This window comes from Micromys minutus (genome assembly GCF_963924665.1).
Source record: "Micromys minutus genome assembly, chromosome: 19".
NCBI classification, from domain to species: Eukaryota; Metazoa; Chordata; class Mammalia; order Rodentia; family Muridae; genus Micromys; species Micromys minutus.
In genome coordinates this window covers 32,696,530-32,719,129 of record NC_137954.1, presented here as the reverse complement: position 1 = coordinate 32,719,129, position 22,600 = coordinate 32,696,530, and the positions used below count along the sequence as shown (strand labels likewise).

Here is a 22,600-nt window from a genome sequence, read left to right as displayed (position 1 = left end):
CAGGTGAAAGAACACTAGTCTGAGAAGCCTTTTCAATAGCTCAATACTTGAGAGCAGAGATAGGTAGGGCAGACAGCTAAAAACCAGAAGATCCCAGGTCTATTCAAGAGTGGTAACATTAAGAGGGCATTTGTTTTTTTTTTTTTTTCGGTTCAAGATATAAAAAGATATCGGGAAACACTGGAAACAGATATCCAGGAAGCTGCAATATTTAACAATAAAAAAAAAAGGCAATCAGAAAGATTCTTCTGCAAGATGTCAATTGACATATTACCATGTTTTCAGTGCTTGTAGCAAGGAAGGTGCTGGGTGCTATTCCTGCCTGTGTGCATGTTGACCTTTCATGCTTCTTATTGGTAAGCACAGCTAGTCGTCTAGGCACTAGCTTCATTTCCATAATATAAGAGAATGGGACAAAAGAGAAAAGGTGGGGGAGATGGTGGAGAAGAGGAAGAAACTAGAATAGAGAGATGATTTGAGAATATACAAATGGAGCATTGTCTGGCATGTTCCACCGAATTGAAACAATTGTTCCTGAATGAAAGAGGAGCCTCACAAACTTGAAGCAGGACTAGGAAGTAAAAGAATATCACCATATTCTGGAGAACATTGCCTTGAAAGATTCTTGAGACCTCTTCCCAACAACATAAAATGTAGTGGACAGTGTAGGAGGCGGAAACTTTGAGCAGCCTAACTGTGCAAACAAAATTGTTCAGACTGTGGCATTGTCTATAAGCTGAAGTGAAAGCCCCAGGTTTGCAGGCATCATTACCTGAGTTTGGGTGGGATTCCACTTTTAAGTCATTTCTGTACCTTATAAATATCCCATTACTCATACACCTTTTGATAACCCAATGAAAAACTCACTGATTGACCAATTTCAACACTGGTACATTATTATTTTGTCTGCCATAGGCTCTCTCTCTCTCTCTCTCTCTCTCTCTGAGGTGATTAGGTGTGTGTGTGTGTGTGTGTGTGTGTGTGTGTTACATCTCTCCAGGAAGACTGTCACATTATATGTGCTAGGGAATGGGTCAATTGACTACTATACAAACATACAGTGTCATCATACATGACAGTGTTTCTCTGAATATTTACCAACTGTCCAACAGTATTTTCTTGATGTTCTTAGAGCCCTCTTTCTCAAGTAATAAAAAAAGAAAGGGTCGTGTGTGATTCTGAAGCTTACTGTAAAACCTTTCCTACTGTCTCTTCCTGTTTTGGCTGCTGATTCCCAAGTGCTCACTGGCAGGCAGCTGCCTCTGCTCACTGTGAAAGTGGGACACCAAGATCTGTTTCATTTGGAGTGCGGTACTTAGTGACTCAGCTTCTTAGGGAATAAGAAGTCTTTCTTTCCTGGGTTTTCACTACCCCCTCATGACACTTTAAGTAGGGCTGGCTTCCCTACCAATCTCTGTGATCTGGCTATCCCATTGCCTTTTGAGATCAAATTACTATAGCAAGATGTGGTACATGTGTACTTTACACTCCCTGTGATTAACAGTAACAGTAAAGAATTAACTTCATCAAATCCTTTCTACTAAATATTAGCAGCTTTGAATGGATGCACAAATAAAATGTAATAAAAATGGCCAAACCGACAGTCTTGAACAAGTTAAAATAGAGATAAAACTCATGATTAAAAAGTCATGCATATGAAATGTAATTGATTTGGTTGAGTGTAATTCAAATGTAAATAATCAAATTATCACCTGTATCATGAAGACACCGGTATCCTCTTACTTAGCAGTTTGGATTGTTAATGCATCTATAACAGAATTTTAAGCAAGCAGGGCATTTCTATTCTGGTTCTGCTTGTTCAGAGTCCTCTGGAAACAGACAATGGCAGCCTAGATTGGGGATTGACTCTAGACTGTTCAAGGGTTAGTTCATAGAGAAGAGTATGAACAAAAACTACAAATATCATCGACCAAAATTAAATATTCTAAACACTTCTAAGTATTTTCTGACTTCTGTTGACTTCTTACACAAGGCCACCATTGTTATTCATGAGATATATTCTTGAAGGAATATGTGTTAAAAACCCTGTTAACATTTCCAGATTTAGCACCATACCTGTAACCTAACTAACAAGACACTTTAACTAATTATAAAATCCTTAACACAAAAGCATGAAACTCACATGGTAAGACCACACAATCAAACATCATAATCAAGAGCACTTTGTAAACATGGTTTAATGTCTTATGCATCTCTGCTTCAGGGTAAATCCCTCATGAATTGTTCATGGTTCTCTGATGATAAAATGCAAGTCATGGTGAAAATTCTTGTTCTGAAATTGAGCCAATTCAGTATCCTCCCATGCTGGTCCTTGATGGGGTTTATAAGCATCATAGCAAGATAGGAATCCATTTCCTTTTTTGGAAGCTTGCATGGAACTTTCTGGTACCCTGAAGGGTAGTCCTCAGGGAGGAGTCATTCAGCTCATTTCCTGCTCAGGTGTCTCTGGGTCCTGTTTTTGAAGTAATTGGTGTCTTCAGCAATAAGAACTCACCTACTATCATTGGGAAGTAATGAGAGGTAATAAGTAGTCTGTAATGTTTTAGAAGTTTATTGAACAAGTCTACCCAAAAACTCAAAAGTGCAGTCTTGTGGCTGTTGTTAAGGTTTAAGTTAGATGCTCTTGAGCTCTTGGAGGCTGTATTATCACACTAGATGAGAAAATGTCATGGAAATCATATGTGTATATTTATACAGAGACTGTTTAAAGCAGTGGATCTCTATATCCCTAATGCTGTGACCTTTTAATACATTTCTTCATGTTGTGCTGACCTCCTAAGCATAACATTTTCATTGCTGCTTCAAAACTGTAATTTCACTATTGTTTTTAATTGTAATGTAATATCTGTGTTTTCTGATGGTCTTAGGCAACTCCTGTGAAACAGTCATTCGATGCTCAAAAGGGTCATGACCCACAGGTTGAGAACTGCTGATTTAACGTTTATCATATGAGGAAATAAAGGTATTTATTAATAATAATGCAGCAAATATAGCACAAGAGTCTTTAGTTCCCCATGATCTGAAATAAGAAGGGAGAAGAAGGGAGGCAGCCCCTATAAGCTATTGACTAAGAAAAATCTTAGTTTACCTATCAAAGCAAATGACTTTAACATAGATTTTTGGTGATGTTACATAGTCCAAGAACTCTAATTTCCTAGTGTAATATCTTTAGAAAAACAATTTTTTAAAATTTGTGATTCCATTTCTGATCTTCTGAGCAAAGAATTATTTTCAAAGTCTCTTGGCAGTGTACAAAACTGAACTGTCATCCTGAAGGACCAAGAAGCTCTCTCTCTGAAATGTGAATGAAAGATCGAGGGAGAGGGTAGGAGGAAGATAAAGAGGGCAATGAAGAGAGAGCGGGAGACAGAGAGAGAGAAAGTGAGAGGAGAGAAGAATAGAGATGCTAGCCTGCACATCTGAGTATATGTGAGAAAGCAGGAAGCTGATATATGGGGGTGCCTCATACCAAAGTGTAAAACTATATCAGCTCATGGAAGTGTAGGAAAATGTGATTTCCCTTTTTATATGGCTCATGAGCAAGTCCTCTACTCAGTGTTCCTGCTATTAAAAAGTTCTCCTGGCCTGTGCAAAACTGAGTTTCGACTTCATTCTGGTCTCCCTCCCCATTTCAATGGCCATAAATTATGAGTGCCTTTCATTTCACCCTGCTCCTCAGACTTTATTCCATGCTTCAGTCTTGTTTTAGTCATCTAGAATATAGGAGGATGGGTTGAATGTTTGCAGGAATGATAAGAATGCAAAGAAGGGGATGGAAAGCAAATCATACTTGGCAGAACTGGAAGATTTTCATAACGGAGTAAATATTCAAGATAAAGAAAAGGGTTGGAAAATCAATCCAACTGTCTTTGGTTTGGAACATCTGGGCTTGCTTTTAATGACAAAAAATATTAAACTAAATTTCTATGCCGGAGACAGGGAGAGAGCAGATCAGATGAAAATAAGTTGATTTCAATAAATACAAAAAGGTGCATAAGAAGATGGACTTGTCAGGCATAGGTGGACCTTACTGGGCTTCAATGGGAAAAGAGACACTTGGTCCTGTGAAGGCTCAGTATAGGAGCAGGGTGGCAGGATGGAGTGGGTGGGTGGGTGGGTGGGGGAGAACCCTCATAGAAGCAGGAGGATGGGATTGGAGGATTCCCGAGGGGAAACCAGGAAAGGAGTTAACATTTGAAATGTAAGTAAAGAAAACAGTGCATATGGTTGAGCAGCAGCTGTAGATGGTTCTAAGGCTCATGTAGAAGTCGGGTGACGAGAGTGGAGAAATGATTCTAGATTGAAAGTATCAGAGAGATAAGATCCTTTGGGATGAACTGATGACACTAGAACTGTGCCAGCACTTGGCCACACTAATCATTTGTACAATATCTGGTTGTCATTGGTCTCTTGGCTTTTTATATAGAATAAAGTTACAGAGACAGTGCTGAAAAAGGTAAATTCCAATTGCAAGTGTGTGTGTGTGTGTGTGTGTGTGTGTGTGTGTGTGTGTGTGTGTATGTGTGTGAGTGTATTTGTATGTTTCTGTGGGGTATGTAAGTGTATGTATGTGTATGTGTGGTGTGTGTGATAGTATGGTGTGTATGTGTATGTCTGTGTTTGTGTGGTGTGTCTGTGTATTTGTATGGTGTCTGTGTGTTTGGTGTATATAATGTTTTATGTGTGTTCTGTATGGGGCTACGTGTGTGTATGTGTGGTGTATGTGGCGGTATGTGTGTTACATGTCTTTGTGTCTCTGTGTGTATGTGTGTGTGTGTGTGTGTGTGTGTGTGTGTGTGCTATGTCTGTGTGTGTGGTATGGTGTGTGTGTGTTATGTGTCTGTGTGTTTGTGTGTTGTGTGTGTTTGATGTGTGTAGTGTGATACGTGTGTGCATGTGTGTGTAGTGTATGTATGTGGTGTGTGTTTGATGTATAGTGTGATATATGAGTGTCTCTGTGTGTCTGTGTCTGTTTGTGTCTGAGTGTGTATGCTTTCACATTTCCCACCCAGGTCTGAGAAAGAGAAAAGCAGATGAAAACTATCAGTAGACAGCTTGAACAGTGGTAGAAGTTGTTTGGATTTACGGTCAGTACTGCTCAGCAATGCTGATTAAATTCTCTAGATAATTGCCCCATAATAAACAAGTCTCTGCGTGCTGTTCACCCTGCTGCAGACTTCCTGGCCTTTGCAAGCTTATCCATCATAATTAGCTACACCATATCTGACATGCTGCTGTCCCCTGGCATTTGCACATTGGTCTTAAGCACAGTGCAGCAGGCTACACAACTAGGCTTAAAGCAAAACCCAACTCTAATTAAAATTTGATGCCCAGTTTCATTGCTGGTGCTCTTTTCCTTTTAAATTTAACAATTATTCAACTTAGACGAGATAGCCATTGTCCTTCTGTGGTCATCTAAATTATGTGTGAAAATATACAGTGCCACTTTTGTTGATGTTTTCCCCCAATGCTCTGCTGGAATGGTTTCCATAGCAACTGTTAAACAGTCAAACTACAGTAGTACCCTCTAGGCTTCAGTGCTTACAGTCTGAAATATCACCTCTAATCCCAATCCCTGCATTGGGCCAAATGAACTCATAATTTCTTCCAAAGCAATTTCTGTTTAATTATCCACAACCTTCACTCAGCTCTCATCATGTAGACCCTGTCTTGTTCATTTCTGTTTTACTAGTTTTATCTTGTACTGTTTGAAGCTGTGGGTGAAAAGCTTACATATTCAAATATACATGACTTGTGTTTCCGTGATATTCAATACACACCAGTTTGTGCCTATAGAGATGGATGGACAGTGCTGTATAATGGACCAGGATTTGGGGGAGGAGGAATGGAGAAAGGATACAGGACTGGGTTCCTGAGTCTAAGACGGTATTCTTTGGGGTCCTGTGAGATGGTTCAGTGGTTAAGAACACTGGTTGCTCTTCTAGAATTTCTGAATTCAATTTCCAGAAACCAGATGGTGGCTCATAACTATCTGTAAAGGAATCTAATACCCTCTTCTGGCATGCAGCTGTACATGTAGACAGAGCACTCAGAAGAAAGAAAGAAAGAAAGAAAGAAAGAAAGAAAGAAAGGAAGGAAGGAAGGAAGGAAGAAAGAAAGAAAGAAAAAGGAAAGAAGAAAAGAAGGAAGGAAGGAAGGGAGGGAGGGAGGAAGGAAGGAAGGAAGAAAGAAAAAGGAAAGAAGGAAAGAAGGAAGGAAGGAAGGAAGGAAGGAAGGGAGGGAGGAAGGAAGGCAGGTATTTTGTGACTGATCAAGTAAATTGAATACTCTCTGTGTGTCCTGACCTGATTCTCACTGTCTGTATGCAAAACAAGTTAATACTCTATTATAATGGCATAGAACGCCACATTTCTTATATTTAATCCATTTCACTTTGTGGGTAGCTTGTAGGCCTGTCTAATCCAATATCTTATCAATTTGTGAGGCCAGATTTGGTTTTCCTTTGTTTGCTGGCACATCAGGAGCACTCTGTCCAATATTTGACTGTTAGTAGCTGTTACATGAAGGATAAAAAATGACTAAGAAGATCTGTACACGATTTTTTAGTTGCTCAGGAGGATTACATTTGTCTGCTTATTTTGCTGGAGATTTGGCCAGTGGACCTGTTAACAAATTGTTAGATAGAAGTTTCACTTTGGTTGGTGGATTCACAAAAAAGAAAAAAAAAAGCAAGAAGCCTAAAATTCCTGAAAGAGTCTACCATGAAAATGAATAACCCTGAACCAGTGACATGACAGTCTTAAATATGAAGCCATGGCAGATTATTAGATTACTGTCATTGCCCACTTTCCATTTGGGCTTGTAGCAATAAAGCAATAAAGCAACAAGGATACATGCTCCACCATGTATCCTTATTTATAATAGCCAGAAACTAGAAAGAACCCAGATGTTCTTCAACATAGGAATATATACAGAAAATATGTTACCTTTACACAATGGAGTACGACTCAGCTATTAAAAACAATGACTTCATGAAATCCATAGGCAAATGGATGGAACTAGAAAATATCATCCTGAGTGAGGTAACCCAGTCACGAAAGAACATACATAGTATGCACTCACTGATAAGTGGATATCAGCCCAAAAGCTTGGAATACCCAACATACAATTCACAGACCACATGAAGCTTAAGAAGAACAAAGACCAAAGTGTGGATGCTTCAGTCCTGTTTAGAAGGGGGAATAAAATACTTACGGGAGGAAATACAGAGACAAAGTGTGAATCAGAGACTGAAGGAAATGCAATACGAAGACTGCCCCACCTGGGGATCTATCTCATAAACAGGTACCAAACCCAGACATTTTTGTGGATGCCAAGAAATGCTTGCTGAGAGGAGCCTGATCTAGCTGTCTCCTGAGAGGCTCTGACAGAGCCTGACAAATACAGAGGCAGATAGATGCATGCAGCCAACTATTAGACTGAGCACAGGGTCCCCAGTGGAGGAATTAGAGAAAGGACTGAAGGAGAAGAAAAAGTTTGCAAACCTATAGGAAGAAAAACAATATCAACCAACCAGCCCCCCACAGAGCTCTAAACCACCAACCAAAGAGTACACATGGAGAGACCCATGGCTCCAGGCACATAGGTAGCAGAGGATGGCCTTGTGAGACAGCAATGGAAGGAGAAGCTCCATGAAGCCTATGAGGGTTCAATGCCCCAGTGTAGGAGAGTGCCAGGGTGGAGGCAGGTGGAGGGGGAAATAGGATAGAGAGTTCCTGGGGGGAAACCCTGAAAATGGGATAAATAATATTTGAAATGTAAATAAATAAAAACCTAATAAAATAAAGGAGCCATTCAACCAAACACACAAGAAGCAGCAGAAACTATGATATTAATAAAGCACCTCTTGGTGTTGTGTCAGTCAGCTTTCTGGTGCTATGACAAATGGCTGAGATGAAAGAAAGAAAGAAAGAAAGAAAGAAAGAAAGAAAGAAAGAAAGAAAGAAAGAAAGAAAGGAAGGAAGGAAGGAAGGAAGGAAGGAAGAAAGAAAAGAAAAGATAAGAAAAGAAAAAAGAAAGAGAGAGAGAAAAGGAAGGAAGAAAGGAAGGAAGGGAGGAACAAAGAAAGTAAGAAAGAAAGAAAGAAAGAAAGAAAGAAAGAAAGAAAGAAAGAAAGAAAGAAAGAAAGAAAGAAAGGAAATGCTTGCTATGACCAGACTTTTAGATTACCTTTTCATGATTGGTTGAACCATCCTCTGTTGAAAATTTTCCCTATATCACAGCAGAAAAACACATGTTCCTCACAGCCAGGGAAAAAAAGTGAAAAAAGACATTACATTCTACTTCAAGAAAACTCCTTCATGATTTAACGATCCCCACTATACCAACTGCTAAAATGTACATGGCCTCTTCCAGAGTATCTCTCAGGGGATACCACCTTTAAAGGCTAAAGATCCAGACTAGAGCAGCATTGTGCCTAGGTCTTGTAATTGGATCATAGCTACAGTTGGGACAGACACATCAGGCATTGGGGAAACCAGTGCAGGCGGATTAGATTACAATATGTCAAGTACTACTCACATCTCAAAGTAGGTGAAAAAGAAAGCATCCTGTTCTCTTAGGTGATACATCTTAGCTTAAATAATCCTTCCCAAGGGAAGACATTTCTCACCATGATACTCTTTTATATAGGACACAATCTATTTCACTCTGCCTAGAAACAGCTAATAAACCTGCTGTTTCCTCCCTGAACCACAATAAAGGCAGACTTCTACACTCTGAGACTTTGCTCCTACATAATCCCCATGGAAGCTGCATTTGTTTACAAATATAATTTGCAGAAAATATTAACTTTGCAGGGTTTCTCTTGGAAATCCTTGATGGCTCTCTTATCATATTTTGTGCAAGAAGACAAGTGTGCCTGAAGTTACTTAGCAGCAAGACGGTCTTTACGTAACTACTGTGGCTGGGTTGGCTCTCCCTCTGCTCTCAGCTCACTCTTCCCAGCAGCATTTAATGAGGCAGCAACATAGACCTGCTGTGCCAATGGCTCCATTGTCCTAATAATTAAGAAACATGCTCATCTCTTGGCCTCAGTAAAATTCCATGCTCTGCTTTCTCTGGAGAAGATGAAATGCAGTCTCCAAGAAAAGTTCAAGGTTTCCCAAACCTTGGTTATTTTGGGAGTTTTTAAAGTTATAAAAATCTAACATGGGCATTTATATCCTGCTCATTTTGAGGTCTCTTTAGAGAGCACTTTTTTTCTGTTGATATGATTCATGCAGGCCATAATACCAGTCTTCTATTAATAGGAGCTATATGAAGTTATAGATGTATAAGAGTTTGCATATCAGATACTGTTTTTTTCTCATTATTTACATTTAGAAAGTAAAGAAGACTAATTCTATCCAGTCTTATCATATCTTAGAAACAAGACAGCTGAATGAATGGAAAAGATATTCAGTTAACCTCCAATGGAGGTGATTGGCAGGATTTCATCTTCTGTAAGAGAGCATGGAACTGTTAGACACAAGAAGAAAACCATGCTACAATCATTGACAGAAATGAAGAACTGCAACTGAATACTGTGATGACCGGTTGTACTCAGGGAATGGCTTTGTAACTAGGAACAAATATCCTCAAAAAGAATGAATGACACTAGATACAGTTTGAAAGGTTTTCACAGTTCAACCTACAAGACAGCTTTAAAATGGCTTATCCACGTGTGTCAAGATATAATTTAGTCAGTAATATTTCAATTCCCCAAAGTGATAACCCAACAAAAAGTTTTACTTAAGAAGTTTTTTTATCCTTCATATACACAATTAGAATATTAATTAGATATTAAAATACAAGCATTCTTTACAACTTGAGAATGCTTTAACTGGTACTTTGCCCCCACACTTTTTGTGAGGTGAAAATGTAGCTATATTTTTCTCTGTGTCAGCACCATGCACTAAACAGTAGAACTTAGGATTCAAATGAGAATTTGTATCTTGTCCACTGATCGACAAATTAGTTTGTTTTGAGGTAATTGAAACTCATGTAAGAATGAAGAAAGGGAATATTTTATTCTATCTCACATTTTTGTACCTCATGGCAAAATGTGATGGTTTGAAGTTGCTTCTTTTTTATTTATTTAAACAACTTTATTGTTAAAAGAAGAGATAAATGTACAGATTTTTAAAAAGCATTTTTGCATAAAACTATATGCATATAATTTTGTCAGTATTTGATTATTTTAAAGGTTTGATAGTATGCATTGAAATCTTACTAGTTACGATGAGCATAAAGTACATGTAAAACAAAAGGTACATGGAAATAGTCAAAGTTTTCTTGGTGTGTAAAGATTAAACATAATGATTTTTAAATACCAAGAATTGCCACAAGGTTACATTCTTAGCTCTTGAATTATTAATGACTTAAGGTCTAGGTGTACCACACTCTGAGAGGGTGCTATACACTAATTGTTTATTTTTTTCTAAGAAGGACTGAGGCTTTCACTTGTTGGCCTTTTTTTTTTTTTTTTTTTTTTTTTTTTTTTTAAGCTTCATATGGCCTGTGAGTTGTTTCTTGGGTATTCAGAGCTTTCTGGGGCTAGTATCTAATTATCAGTAACTGCATATTATGTCTGTTCTTTTGTGATTGGGTTGTCTCACTCAGGATGATATTCTCTAGATCCATCCATTTGCCTAGGAATTTCGTAAAGTCGTTGTTTCTAATAGCTCAGTAGTACTCCGTTGTGTAAATATACCACAATTTCCATATCCATTCATCTACTGAAAGGCATCTGGGTTCTTTCCAGCTTCTGGCTATTATAAATAAGGCTGCTACAAACATGGTCGGGCATGTGTTCTTGTTCTTGAAGCACTGAAGTTGCTTCTTAAACCAAGTGTGAGAGTAGGGTTATAGAAAGAGCTACCAGTTGGTTTCCTTCTCCAGCACAGGATTGTGCTATTAGATTTATATTAGTATAAATCTTCCTTATGGTGAAAGCTATTTAGGTTCTGCATAGAGTATCATCCACTTCATTCCATGTCCGATATATGTAACGACACTCCAGTAAAATCAAACCTCTGTAGCTAATGATAGAAAAGTGTTATATTCAATTTTTAACAAACAAATTAAGACTTAATAACATTACTAATGAATTCTCATCCTGTATTTCTTTACCTGGTATTTTAAGAAACTGCTTTATTATATTTAATTATGTATTATTTTATTTTTTATTCTTCTGCCACATATTCTATCTAGGCTACAGTTTATCCTCCATCACCTCTCCTCAGTCTCTCTTCCCACCTCCCTTCTCCCTCCAATATATCCATCTTTGCCTACCCTCAGAACAAAGCAGTCTCCCAGAGACATCAACCCAGCAAAGAATAACAAACTCCAACAAGACCAGGCACACACCATCACATCAAGGTTGGACAAGGCAACCCAGTAGGAAGAGAAGGGTCCCACAAAGAGGAAAGAGTGTCAGAGACAGCCCCTGCTCCCACAGTGAGGAATCGAACAAGAACACCTAGCTATTCAACCATAACATATGAAGAAGACTTAGGTCAGATCCATACAGGCTCCCTGATCTCTGAGAGCCCCCAGGAGTCCCAGTCTGTTGGAATTGCCTGCTTTGTTTTAGAAGATATATGCTATGTGCTTCGTACATATGCAAGGTATACTTTAAAAACTAAAACTATGATGCATACTCTGACAATTATTTGATTTTAAGGAACAATGCAGAACATTATTTGAAAAGTCTCACATTTGAAAATCTAAAGTAGGATAGGCTCAGTGATCAGAATATAAAGTGAATGAATGAATGAATGAATGAATGAATGAATACATACATAAATGGAGAAAATAATACAAATATAAACTGTGGGGCTACCTCTGCCAACAATCTTCATGTAAAATAGAAATGAACTGACTTCTCAAAATTGGCATGCAAGATGAGTGTGCCCAGATTATAAATGCAAATCCCTGATGTCAGTGCCCAAAACATTCATGTACTGACAACTACCCCAAGGGGATATGTTTGGCCTCAGGTGGCAGTTGCAGTTGTGATCAGGGACACTGAAAATATTGTATAATGCTATCTTCAGGCTGTGGGTATTAGTTCTAACCTCATTTAGGTTAGGGCTCTATCTCCAAGATAATCCATTAGGTGTATGCAAATATTCCAACCTCCCCAAAATGTCTAAATGTCAAAACATTTCTGATCCAAAGTAATTCCAATAGATACTTAAGCTACATAAAATCACTACTTAGTCTACATAATAACTAACTATGCTGCTGATGTTATTTTTTTGCTATAACTTATCGCTATGGTGAAAAGATACTATATCTTTGGACTAGATCATGACTATTGCCTTTATTGCACCACTATAGGTCTCTGATGAACTTCTCAGTCAACACAGTAGCTCTTTCTTTCTTGGTCTCTGCTCACAAATTTTCCTCACTCTCCTTTATCTTACACTTTTCTAAAACTTACAGCCCACTGGCACCATTGTTCTTTCTATTTTGACATGATCAGGCAAATAATAGATGCCTGTGAATTTTAGCTCTAGTATTATATATATATATACACACATATATAATATATATATACATCCTGTATACATAAACATATATAAATATATATACATATATGTGTATGTGTGTGCGTATATATATATATACATATATATATATATATATATATATATATATACATATATACATATATATGACAGACAGTATAAAAAGGACCTATGAAGAAATACCACCAGACTGAAAACATATTTAATAGATCTTTTAAAGCAAAAATTAGTAAAAAGATCTGTGACCTTAAAACTTCAAAACCAACAGTTAGATTGATGGCTGACTTCAAAGCAAACAGGTGATATTTTGGATGTGTCACAAAAAAAGACTAACTGCTAGTTTAAAATTCTGCGCTCCAAGAAAATAGCCCACATGAGTAAATGAAGGTTTTTTCATCTCACCAAAGATGGTCACTCATCCTAACTTGTCCCTCTGTCCCACACCAGGGTGTCCTGCTGTGAGGCCTCTCTGTCCCACACCAGGGTTTCCTGCTGTGAGGCCTCTCTGTCCCATACCAGGGTTTCCTGCTGTGAGGCCTCTCTGTCCCACACCAGAGTTTCCTGCTGTGAGGTCTCCAGTATGGCTCTGCTAGTTTTGCCCACAAAATAGAATTGCATCGTATTCTAGTGAGTTACCAGTGGCTGTGAGGCAATAAGATAAATATTATTTTACTGACAGTTTCTTTTCACCTCCAGCTAGGCTTAGATGCCCTTAGCCACATCTATTATCCCTTCATAGTTGCTATAATGTCATGGTGCTGGGATTTAAAGTCCTACACTATTAATTTGCATTCCAAAAGTAACCTGAGATTTCACACGTTCACTACACACAAAACTACAAACCTGTCAAAGAATAAATATCTAAAATGATGTATTCTCTTATTATTCTCTTAAGATATTGTCAGGGGGAAAAAGTACATACCATGAACTGGAAAGGCCCGAAACTCTTACCTGCAATTTCTGATGAGTGCAGGTGTGATGAACAGCCACAAATACAAAGCCATTGTGACCCAAGTCAATCAAAGTATGACGATACACAAGCAGATGACTAGACTCCCTAGACCTTTCGCTGAATTTTAAAATGTTTGCTAGAACAAACCCATTTGGCCACTGATGTGCAATAACTGGCATGCTGTGACTCTTTCTTTCCTCTTAAATGATACTAAAACTTCTTTCTTTTTTCCCCCATCCTCTCTTCTCTGGCTTCCTCTCCAAATCTGCTGGTGTTTCTAACCCCTTTATGGTGGGTGTGGTCCTCTCCATCAGCCATGTGGGTAGTTGAACCAAACTCTGCTACCTGCCTTTCTGCTGCCCTGCCGGTCCAGAGACACTGCCAAGGATCCAGGTTGGTTGTGGGGCCTGGGGTCCAGGGGATTATAATGCCAAGTCATGATCAGGGTCTTCTTAATGTCAATATTACATGAGGCCCTGGGGTCTGTGGCTGAATATTTTGACCTTGAGGTTCTAGATTTACTTATTGATGGCAGTTGTGGAAACAGAAACCTGGCATGCACCTGGCCTCCTGTTTGTTGTCACATTTAACCCCTGTGTTCTATCCCTTCAGTGCCCTGCTCTTTTCCAGCTTAGAAGACTCTACGGCATTAGGAAATATTTAAGCACTGTGAATCTTTATCTTTCATAACTCAGTGTCTTCCTGCCTTTTTCCAGCTTGAAAGGGCTCCAAGATGTTAGGAGACACTTTAATATCATCATTAGACAGGTGGTCAGAACTTGACTTGTGCAGAACTCTGTGTCCCAAAACTTAAAATAGGGTTGCTTTCTGCTGCATCTTCATGCAAGTCCACATTCATTGTGTTTACTAATGACCTACTTCCCATTCTGATTACAACCATGAAGGTAGCTTCCCATGCCTATCCTTACTCACAGTCTGCATTGCTTTTCTCTAGACCCAAAAGGTTAATAAAATCAGAAAATGCTATCAAAAACAATTCTCCATGGTAGGAGACCCTGCGAGAACATCTGGGAGTCTAAGAAGGACTATAGACTCAGGCGGCAGGCTCTTCTGCATTCAGCTTTCTGAGTAATGGCCTGAACAGACACAGACTCTGTCACTCAGTGTCCTCATGAATATAACAGGCCAGTGGCACCTACATTGCCACCACACCAAGACAATGAAGTGACAACTGTAAAAGTTTTGTCGCAATAAATAGAACAGGTACTCAATTGGTGTGTTTACTTTTTATTGAGGATGCCTTTTTGCATTAACAATGAATATTATAAAGTGATTAAGATGAGTCTCATTTAGCAGAGTTTAAATATCTCAACAAGAATAATTATCCTTCTCAAGGTCAGTACAATGAAAGCCAACTGGGAACCCAATTCAAGGTTTTAAGTACATACTATGACATAACGCTCTACACCCTCCACAGAGAAGAAATGATGAAATCTGACTTATTAAAATGGACTATGACTCTTCTCCTTTAGAAGATTTTTGATTTGTGGATATTTGTACACTTTTTCTGTTACTCCTAAAGGCATCAAACGCTGCATGTACAGATATTTTGTGTGCTCTAAAATAAATAAATAGAAATTTACAATGTGTTAGTTTGTAGTCCATGCAGATTGTTCCTATGTACCTGATACTGCCATTGGCACATGAATCTTAGGAATATTGCTTTTCACAACCCCCTCACCCAACGAAACAAAGCTAAAATTAAGACTTTGTTGTTAATATTCAACTTACTTGAATATTAAAAGAAAACTTAATATGATGTCATAATTGAACCGATCACATTTATGGAAGGATGACTTGTTAGAGGCACTGTTGTCTTTCATGGGATATTATGGTAAATCAAGTACTTTTTCCATATGCAGAACTATCCTGCATTTAAAGATAAATCCTAGTTTACTCCCATTTTAATTGTAAGACTGTCTTAAGTACAAATGCAATATCTTACATGGCGGTTGACATGTGTTGATGTTGATAGGTAAAGATAAATTTACTGACTCATGATTACATTACAGATAGTTTTGCCACAGAGAAAGGAAAAACTAACTAATGATCAATTGTTTTCTAGCTATATGAGCAGTTATTCCGATAAGTTACAAAGCCCTCTGTTATGATTAAAACAAAAAACAAAAAATACCATCTACATTTAAACAGTGTTTCAAAATTCTTAATGCTAAAATGTAGTGCAAATCAAGAAGCAATATGAAAACACATAGCTTTAAAAACAAAAATATGTGGGCAGGTAGTATAGGGTTGAATAGAATTAACACGGGGGAATTTTAGGGCTTTGAAAGTGTCCCCATACAACACTGCAATAGTGTATGTAAGCCATTCTTCCAAATCTATAGAATTTACATAAAATGTGGACCTTAATGTAGACTGTGGCTTGGTGTGGTAATGATATGCCTTTGTCGGTAGATTTGCCAGTTATAACAAAGAAGCCTGGGTAAGCATGTGGGTGACTGGGGGCAGTGGGAGACTCTTTGTACCTTACTCTCAAATATGCTGGAACTTGAAGCATTCTAAACAAATAAAATTTGGGGGAGAAAGGTAAAATAAAACTTTTTTCAGTTCAAAGAGTATAAACAAACAAAAAATTTTAAAAAAGAAGATATGAGGGAATAAAATATAAGATGAAAAACATATTAGAGATCCTTGTTATCAGGAGTCAAATTATTAAACACTTCACACCAATCCTTACAATTGTATACAGTGGGCTCATTGCTTTAGCAGGGTCTCATTCTACCAATAACTGTCAGGTATATACTGATTTAACTTCTTTCCCCCTCTAGTATTGTTATATGTATAGTCTTCCTGTTGCCAACTATTGGCAGCTAACTCAACTCTGAAGGGCAATATGGCTTCTTATACTCTTAGTTCTGCTTTTGCTATATCCCTCCTCTATTTTCAGTTTATTTTCCTATCAGTACCCATTTTTACACTTAACAAGGTGTTTAAAGTCATTAAACCAAAGTGCATTTGTAAAGAGAGAGCAGAGTTTCTTGAGCCTTGAGGAAAGAACCGGTAACTTTAATAAGATGTGTATTTTATAAAGAAAATCATTGAACACGGATATGTATGTCAAAGTCCAGAACCACCCACCCAAGATTATTCCCCAGTCTTTTCCTAAGTTCTGTTATAAGTCATGCCAAAGTGCCATTGTAAGGCTTTGTAATAACCTTCCTATCAGCTTTGGCCTTTTTATAAAACATTCTCATGTACCCAACAAAGAATTCAGCTAAAGTCCCGAGCTCATTAGGATAACAAAGAAAAATGAAGCCATTAGGACTGGTAGTCTTACATATTAAGATTCGCTGTTTTAAAAAATTCTATTTGTGACACGGTGTTATTTTACACAGTACCAGCAGTGCCACCAAGCACTCTCTGGGAGTTACAGTTCCTTCTGTCTCATTGTTCACAGTCAGTCTGTCCAGGTGACTCTGAGTTTAACTTCATGCCATTACTCACAGACATAGACAACTGTGATATAATATAAAAGTCTCAGGAGGGAGATTAAAGAAGAACAAGATGCAGATTAAAAGGCATTTACCTGGGATGATGAGTTGCTCTCCGGCAATGCTGATGTTTTTGCTGTGGGAAGTAGTTTCTGGTCTAAGCAAGAAAGTTTCCTGGCTTTGTTGGCTTTCCTGTTTCTTTCAGCCACACCACTCAGGCCTATTTTTACTGGGGTAAACACATTGAATGTGGTCAAATACATGAGACCAATAAGACAATAATAATGCATATGTGTATGTCAGAAATCTCATTACATTTGAAAGGCAAAAGTTATTTACTAATCAGATGATTCATGAGAATTGTGAACATCAACTGTGCCTTGCTCATTCTTTTGACTTTAGGTTACCTATTTCTAAATATCCTCTTATTACCTATTTCAAACAGAGCCTTCTTTGAGCATAAAAAAGAATAGATGACAGATACCCATAAAATGCAGCCAGGAATAAAAAAGCGAGCACACAGGAACATTTCCCTATGCAACTACTATTAACTTTACCATGCTTCTGTATAAAACTGCAAATCTACTTATTATTTGACTAACTGTTTGATTTGATGCATGGTTACTGAGACCTGCTAATCCTCAGATATCAGTCTTTTACAGAGAATCACACATCACAAGAATCCAACAAAAATAACTATATTTATACACTTTATAATTTGCCATGCAAGAGGGGTATATAATTAATAATGGCATGGGAAATAAATACATTGTATAACGGGTTTTTGCATCTAGAACATTGTAGGAAAAAGTTGGGGCAGAGACAGGGACACTAGGAGCAAGTACAGTAGCCACAGTGGTCAGAGAAACCTCCATGAGAATATGGAAAGGACCGGAAGTAGGCAGTAACCTGGAGTATTGCAACTCTGTATGCAAAGCATATCCCCTGTGGTAAAGCCTAAGGAAAGCTCTACCACAGCAGTGATGTGTAAACAATTCTAGAAAGAGCAAGAACCTCAGTGTAGTCAAAGTGCCAGAGGAGCAGACTCTGAAGGAGACAAAGTCAAAGAAATGGCATGCAGTCCAAATGGATAGAACTTTCTGGTCTATGACAAGGACATAAAATTCTTCTAAAAGTGAAATGTACAGCTACAATGAGTTTCGAAGCACAGAAATGGCCTGACCATTCTTGTATTTAAAAAATAATGTTCTTGTGGTAATAGTTCTTGAGTTGTACTTTCTCTTCAGCTTTGCTTCTTTAACATGAAGCACATTCCTCATGGCATTGTGTAAGAAACAGAGAATTATCTTAATGTGTGCATGTAAACATCATTAATTTATCTATTTATAATCTTAGTGCTAATTTCAAGTTCTTCAACAAAAAATAATCAGCTAAATATCTCCTGGCATAAAATTTTGTCAGTCTTCTAACATATATATATAGTTTTTAGGAGGTTTTTAAAATTTTTGTTTGTTTGTTTGTTTTTGAGTCAAGGTCAAGCTATGTAGCCTTGGAGGGCCTGAAATTCATCTTTTTGGAGTAGAATACATAAAGATCTACTTGTTTCTGTCAACTGAGTGTTAGTATCAAAGGCATGTGCCATCATGACTGGCTTAAAACTGGCATGCATAGCTCATTCACTATCTTTCCTTTGCTGTGATTAAAAACTATGACCAGGACAATTTATGGAGAAAATTTTTATTTGGGGCTTATAATTAATTCTAAAGGGTTAGAGACCTTGACTATTTCATTAGGGAGTTTGTTATCAGACAGACATGTTTCTGAAGCAAACAGCTGAAGGCTCACATCTCAATCCATAAGCAGGAAAGAGAGAAAACGAGGTAACTACAAATGTCCTTTAAAACTATCAAGGTGAACCCCAGTGACACACCTCTTCCAGCTAGGCTAAGCCTCCAACCAACCCAAACAATCACTAACTGGAGACCAAGTATTCAAATGTTCAAGAATTATGAGGATCATCTTAATCAAACCTCTTACCTAAGAGGCAAGAATATGTTAAATTGGGGAATAGCTGATACAAATGGTTTTCCAGAAAAACCATGAATGTAAGCAATATAAATACATATTATTTTTATCAATGACATAGTGTAATAGTTTTCCTATTTTGAATTATCAAAAAGGTACATATATTCTTAATTACTAACAGTTATTTCTTAAAATCAAAATGCCAGATTTAAAATCACTAGACACGTTGGAATGATCCACATTTGTCTTCTCCCCCAACACACTTACCACTTCTCCTCCACTGTCTCATTCCTCCCCTGTCTTCTCTCTAGTTACACCACTCCCTTTCAGTTGTTTATGATTATGCTAAATAAAGCAGAAATTCAGAAGCCTGTCTTCCAGGATCTCTGGGAGAAAGATTCTGCCAAGAAATATATTAATTTACAGGGCAAACAGGAACACAAAATAAAAGGCACAAGCTACCTTAGAAAAATAATTGTTACATATTCATTGAAGTAATCTTATTGATTTGTTTTGCCAGTTGAAGTAACATGTTTTTCTTGTAAAAACAACTTCTGTTCTCTCAAATTATCTTTCTTTTTTATTAATTTGGGTTTTCACCTTCTAATGAATTTTCTTGAAATCTATAATGTTCTGTTTATTATAATTATTTTTTTCATATTGGACAAAAATGGTATGTGCCTAACACAGGCCACATTTTTATAGTCTTAGACTAATTAAATTCTCTTGTGTTCTTTGCACTTTCAAAGACCTTTGGGAGTCTTCATTTTATTGCATCCTGATAATTTTCACCCATCTCCCTAAATACAGAAATGCCTATGCTGAATATTTAGAATGCTCAGGTCTGAAGACAAAACTAATATGTGTACATAATAAAGGTCTGCAGATATTATATTTTCCAACTGAATGAAAGGTTAACAAATCTTCAGGGATTATAGCAGCATCATTTGTCAGTCCAGGCTGAGTGCTCTGTGCCAGGTATTACATTGCAGATTTACAGGAAATAATATTATCTAACTACCATAGTAGTCCATGACATCTACATTCTTCAGATGAAAAGAAAAAGAGTAAATATTTTAAAGGTTCGAGCATCCTCACTTGGGCCTTCTTTCTTGTTTAACTTCTTTGGTTCTGTGGGTTTCTCCTGGGTGTTCTGTACTTTATGGCTAACATCGACTTCTCAGTGTATACCATGCATGTCCTTTGGGTAGGGTTACCTCACTCAGGATGATATTTTCTAGTTTCATCTATTTGCTTGCAAAATTCATGGTGCTCTTGTTTAATACCTGAATCGTGGGAGGAGGCAGGATCAGGTATGGGGAGAGACAGAAGAGAGGTCCGGAGGGCAAGAAGAATGAATGGAAATATGCAGCTGCTAGGAGCGGGGTTTGGGGGATAATCTATCAAAGATGAGCATTTAGTAGTTTAATCGTTCCTATAGTGTTCCTATAGTTAGCATCAAGTGCCATCTCGGTATAAATACCTATTATGAAAAATTTACTTAACTACAGTAATGTGAATTTGCTGTCTCAATGTTACTAGTTCATGTTTCTAAACATATCATTGGTAGCACATATTGTAAAAGTGTTGGGAACAAACAAAAGACTTATTTTATGTACTACAACTTCATTTTCAGACTTCACTTAATCATAGGGAGAAACTAAATTTAACATCCCAGGCCTTAGGACTTCCTAATAACTGAATAGCTTCTATTATAAAGAAAGAGTTGTCTGAGTCCAGACATCTCAAGAACAACTTCTCCATCTTGCTGTCAGTGTCAAACTAAGTTCATGTTTCCAGGTCCAGGAACCCACTCTTATGTGGATTGATAGAAACTCGTTGCTCTTCTGCTTATAAAAAAATATTATTAGACAATGCTATAGCCTACCATGGTCCTTTCACTTTATGGCCTTATCCTTTAAATATGCTGTTCTGTGCCACTTTAGGGTCACAGTTCAGCTCCCAAGTCTGTTCTGTGGTCCTGATTGATCAGTAATGGTTTGATTACAGTAGAGGTTTGTCATCTGGATTGACCTGATACTTGAGTTATGTAGGTTTTAAGCAGACCCCACAATGAAAGAATTTCCCCATAGCCCTAGTTAACACAAAAAGAGCCAAAAAAAGTCTTTAGGTTATTTGGCTGGACTTTTTTTCTGAGCAAAGTGATACAGTTTCCAAATTCCATTCTATGGTCTTGGTCGAAGCCAGAAATTTTGAAGCAACGTTAAAAACAATAAAACCCATAAATCTGCACAGTAGCCATTAACGCTGTGTGTATATTGTCTGTCATCGCCTGGTTGGTAAAAAATGAGTCTGCAAAGCCCAGGGTCTGACACACAAAACCTGCGCTGAAGCTCTTTGTCACCATGCATTAGCCATAACAGCATGAGAGAGCACAACCATCTTTATATCTGAACAGTCATTGTTGGTTGTATTTCCTGTTGTAATACAGTCACTTTTGCCTAGTATCTAATTAAAACATATTTCCAAATTATGGACAGACATGGCTGATAGATTTTGAGATCTCTAAATAAAAAGCTTTAATTATACAATATTCAACACAATTCTTTGTGGGAAAGACTTAAGCACAAGTAGTACTAAAAACAGAGAAATTACTAGCTGTTGGCTGCACAAATTATATCTCAAAGGAAGTAACAAGACTATAATCATGCCTTTGTTCTTTATCTGCTACTTAGTTGCTCAGATTGAGTCAGAGCATAGCTAATTAGTGGCCATTATCTCTTTCAAGAAGAGCCCACTTGTTTTATGATTAATAATGAGCCACCTGTTGTCATTTCCTATTGTCATCGCCAAGCGCTGCACAAAGATTGGCACCCAAGCACCCAAGCTTGGTCCTGCAACCACATCCTATGTGATCCGAGGACAAAAATGTTAAAAAACAGCATCAATATTTTTTGGACAAGGGAATGCCTTTCATCCTTTAATAATGCATCACAATGTTACAATGTGGTTTGAATGTTCTAGTGACAAAAGATAGCAAAGTGTTGAGGTTTACTTACAACTATTAGAATTTTTATCATTATTATTGTACTGCTGTATGATATCAAAGGAGGTCTATATGTCATTCTTCAGTTATTTGAAAACCTTTAACTATTGAAACAGGATACTTTAAGATGATCTCCACATATGTTCAAGGTTGACTAATTGACTCCTCTGATACATTTATTAAACCCTGACAGCTCATGAGGATTCAATAGGCCTTTTAACCACAGCTGAATTGGTGAAGAACTCAATTTGCCTGAATACCTCTAAACTGGAGTAGTGGAGGGAAGGGAGATACACATGGGCACAAAATTAAAATAAAAAGAACACAAAGCCTTGTCTAGTTAATAAAACTAGAAAATACCATGTGGATAGATTTATTTCTGCACCAGATATCTGTAATAGGCAAGGAAGATTTTATGAAAGCCATTATAATAGGTACAAGTGACATCAGTACAGATGTGGACTTAGCTCTAAATATACTAAGGGGAAATTTATAGACAGGAAGCTGAAAAAAGAGTCACTGAAAGTGGAAATATTAGGAAGAAATATCAAGGATGGGGAGTCTGTGAAACTGAATTGAGTGTACTTCTTAAAACAGGCCAAGGACAGCTTCAAGGATGAAGGGA

At 37.6% G+C, this 22,600-nt stretch overlaps 1 protein-coding gene across 4 annotated transcripts in view; it reads left to right on the top strand.

Moving 5' to 3' along the window:
- Positions 1 to 22,600, top strand: part of SPHKAP (SPHK1 interactor, AKAP domain containing) — a gene marked incomplete at both ends in the record, with an annotated part of 159,652 nt that overhangs the window by 9,975 nt on the left and 127,077 nt on the right. For 2 of the 4 annotated variants that reach the window (XM_080932939.1, XM_080932937.1), the window contains one exon: positions 13,826 to 13,909. The exons of the other annotated variants lie outside the window; for them this stretch is intronic. In XM_080932939.1, the coding sequence (XP_080789065.1) occupies positions 13,826 to 13,909 (84 nt within the window). Of the gene's footprint in view, positions 1 to 13,825; positions 13,910 to 22,600 lie in introns of those variants that run through there. 4 annotated transcript variants of the gene reach the window in all.